This window comes from Heterocephalus glaber, unplaced genomic scaffold (assembly GCF_053883595.1).
Source record: "Heterocephalus glaber isolate CG9 unplaced genomic scaffold, H.glaber_assembly_v1.0 deba00001428, whole genome shotgun sequence".
NCBI lineage: Eukaryota > Metazoa > Chordata > Mammalia > Rodentia > Bathyergidae > Heterocephalus > Heterocephalus glaber.
Genome location: NW_028258293.1, coordinates 24882419 through 24886251, shown reverse-complemented (window position 1 = coordinate 24886251; position 3833 = coordinate 24882419). Strand labels below are relative to the sequence as shown.

General features: G+C 38.2%; 1 protein-coding gene across 1 annotated transcript; it reads left to right on the top strand.

Moving 5' to 3' along the window:
* Positions 1-304: 304 nt before the first annotated feature.
* On the top strand, positions 305-1258 carry LOC101712698 (olfactory receptor 51J1-like). Its single transcript, XM_087211417.1, has one exon. The coding sequence runs from the start codon at positions 305-307 to the stop codon at positions 1256-1258; it is 954 nt and encodes a 317-aa protein (XP_087067543.1).
* The last annotated feature ends 2575 nt before the right edge of the window (positions 1259-3833 follow it).

Below are 3833 nucleotides of genomic sequence, written 5' to 3'. Positions count from 1 at the left end.
GGTCACACATCTCCACACGAACACAATGCACCTATTTCTCTCTTAGCTAAGGTGCACAACAATTTACATAAATTCTATCAGCCTAGAACATCCCTCCAAACTGTAACACCTTTCACACTGGTAATTTTCTAATGATGGGGTCATCTGTCAATTTACAGAAATGAGACCTTTGGCCACATGAATCTAAGTTTGCTCTTGGCTTCCCTTGCCTCAGTGCCAGTGATCTTTCTCCATAATAATGTTATCTCACTAGTTTGTTTCTCATTTTTGAAGTGACACTGATCCCATGGGATGAGATTACAACATGAAGAATTCCAATAGCTCTTTGGGATTTTCACCTCTGACATTTATTTTGATTGGTATCCCAGGGCTGGAGGCAGAGCACATCTGGATATCTATCCCCTTCTGCCTGATGTACTTCATTATATTCCTTGGGAATGGCATCATTCTTCATGTCATCAGAACAGATCCTGCTCTGCATCAGCCCATGTATCTCTTTCTCGCCATGTTGGCATTGGCTGAAGTTGGTGTCTCTGCATCCACCCTCCCTACAGTGGTTAGCGTATTCCTTTTTGGCATGACTGAAATTAGTTTTGAAGCATGCCTTCTCCAGATGTTCTCCATCCATTCTTTCTCCATTCTAGAGTCAGCTGTGCTGCTGGCCATGGCTGTGGACCGCTTTGTGGCCATCTATAGCCCCCTGCGTTATACAACTATCCTGACTCTGCCCCGCATCTTTGGCACAGGAGCTATCCTTGTACTGAAAAGCATTATGCTCATGGCCCCATTGCCCATGCTCTTGCAGCGACTGCCCTTTTGCGGCCATAATGCCCTTTCTCATTCCTATTGTCTCCACCCCAACCTTCTTCACCTACCTTGTGGGGACATTTCTGTCAACAATATCTATGGCCTTTTCATTGTTATCTCCACTTTTGGGCTCGATTCATTACTCATTGTGGTCTCCTATGGGCTCATACTCTACACTGTACTGGGTATTGCCACTGGAGAAGGACGAAAGAAAGCACTCAGCACATGTGGCTCACATATCTGTGCTGTGCTTGCTTATTATGTGCCTATGATTAGCTTGTCCATGGTGCATCGCTTTGGACACGATGTGTCTCCTCTCTTGCAAACCATGATGGCCAATGCTTACCTCTTCTTCCCACCTGTGGTGAACCCCATTGTCTATAGCATCAAGACCAAGGAGATTCATCATAGCATTGTCCGGATGCTGTCAGAGAAAAGACCCGGAGTGTAGTCAACGGCCACAGTAAAAAGGGAGCTTTTGTTTATTTGTTTGTTTTCTATAATCACAGGTGTTCCTAACTTACTCATTATATAACTGATGTTACCTTAAAACATGGTGTCTAACAGGAGGTTTTCCCAGTCTGGCAAAGAACTAGAGAGGAGATGTACATAATTCTTAGATTATGTGTGATCAAAAAATACACGAAACTGATAATATTTTAAAGCACACTGCATGACATGAGGTTTTCCATTACCTTGAAGACCTGGAGCAGGAATGCAGGAAAGATTGTTTATGAAAACACAGTGTTCCTCATAAGAAAAAAGAAATTGGGTGTTAGAAGATGACCTGAGAAATCCATTGAACCATTTGCACTAAAGAGAGAGGAGGTGAAGTGTGTTGCATTCCAGCTAGCTCGAAGGAGTCATCCCATAGAAATTGAAATGTGGCATTCACCCAGTTTCATAAAGGGCCCAGGTTGAGAGTCCTCAAAATTACAAATTGTGTGTTTGTTATTCAAAATTCTGAATCCCCCCCCATGCAGGAAGTGTCAAGGAGGGAAGTATCCTCTTTATATAGACATTAACAATCTCTATCTGATTGGACATGCCATTTAAGAATTTGAAATGATACAAAGATGTTATATTTTCAGGGAAAGAAATCAAAATAATGTTAGGCACTTCAATGTTTCAGTCTTTCTGCACTACAACACTGAGATAGCATTAATGCAATTATTATACTTTAGATGAAAAGCTAGTGCTTTGCTATAGTAAACATCATACTCAAACCTGTACATCCAAATGCTAGCACTGGAATCTAGCTGGTCAGATTCCAGAGTCTGAGCTATTAACCAGTAATGTACATCAATGGAGCAAAAGCTAAAGCCCTTTGACCCTTTTGTAGTTAGTCAAGTAGAATTTAATGAGCACACTCAATGAGTCAGTCAGTCACAAGTTCTAGGCCCTAAAGACAAAGAAGTGACAAACGAGACAAGGCCCCTGCCACTCATGGAGCATAGAAACTATTTTATCCTGACATTCTCCATCCCTCGATACACTGAACATCCTGTAATAATGTTTAGAATCAATTTTAAACGGGCATTTCTATCCCCATAAATAAATAAAACTTTGGATTTTGAATTTTAAACATTCAAGTGGTGAGCTTGCATTTATAGAAACAAAGGAAATGGAAACATGAAGGTAGAGTCACAGAAGTTATTAGTATAAGAAGTTGCCTATAACCACATAGTAGAGATATAGCCCACTGGTGGCTGGCCAAACTCCACACATAGCCAGAGTAATCAGGAAGTGATTATTCCCTGAAATGAAAGGAAGAAATATCTTTAGAGAACCTGGTGAAAGACATCCCACAGCTAGAGAGATAAAAGCAGAGACAATGGGTGAGATGTCAAATGGCTTAGCATACAGTGAGAATCTTAGCAACTCACTTCTTTTTTCTAAGACTGCAAGGCGAATCTACAGGCTTCTTACATATGCTTACTTATACATTTAAGGCTGCTGAAAGCATGGAGAGTCTAAATGTAGATAGTTTGTCTTCAGATGTTTGTGAGATCACAGTCAATTTAGTGTACACTTTTCATTTCCATCCTAGAGTGATTCTTTCACATAAGATGCTCATTCTCACTCCATTCTGTCCAATCTTTATCTCTCTATTGTTCTGAAGCCTAGGCTCAGAGACAGTTTCAGGGTCAGGTGGACTGAACCCTAAAAAAATTATATCATGAAAACAGTTAGAAATCTGTTACCTTCTATGAAGTTAAATACTAAGCAAGATTCAATGTGGCAATCAGGGAAAATAAGATTTGGCTCTTCCTTTTTCTGTCATTACAATTGTTATTTTAATTTACAATGTACACTTTTGGAAACTATTCTTTGATCTTTTATCTTCTCAAAAGAAGAAAATTACCAATCATTGTATTTAAGAATGCTAGAAAGTACCATAAATTAAGATGTAGAACACTTGAAATATATGAAATGTTATGGATATTTCTACACTTACCAGAAGAATATTATTTGTTTCAATCCAACCTGTCTGCCAAGAACAATTAGAAAGTTAGAAGAATATTTTTAAGTATCTTCAGGGAGCACCCTAGGCAATGAAAACACAAATCTCAAGACTGTGAAGATAAGAGAACCCTAAATAATTCAGCCTGAAGTATGATATGAGAAATTTATCAATTCAAAAGTAATAGCTGGTAAAATGAAAAGCAGTTATAACAGTTTCAAAGGAGTAATGTGCAAGGGACAGTTGTCAGAACTACAAAAATAAGTATATAAATTCAGAATGATAATGGTAGACTCCATTACATATCCCTGGTAACTGATGCAGCAAAGTAGAACAACAACAAAAATCAGTAGATTTTTAAAATCTCATTACATCATTAAAGAAGCTTTATCTTATTAACAATTAAATATAAGCAAACTGTTACATAATACATATTCTTTTCAAGTGCATGTAGACCATTTAACAAAATTGCTTTATCTGGCTTGAAACCATAGAATATATTCATTTTTTGATCATTATTGGGCTATATACACTGAGGGAATGATTACATTTATCTATGATA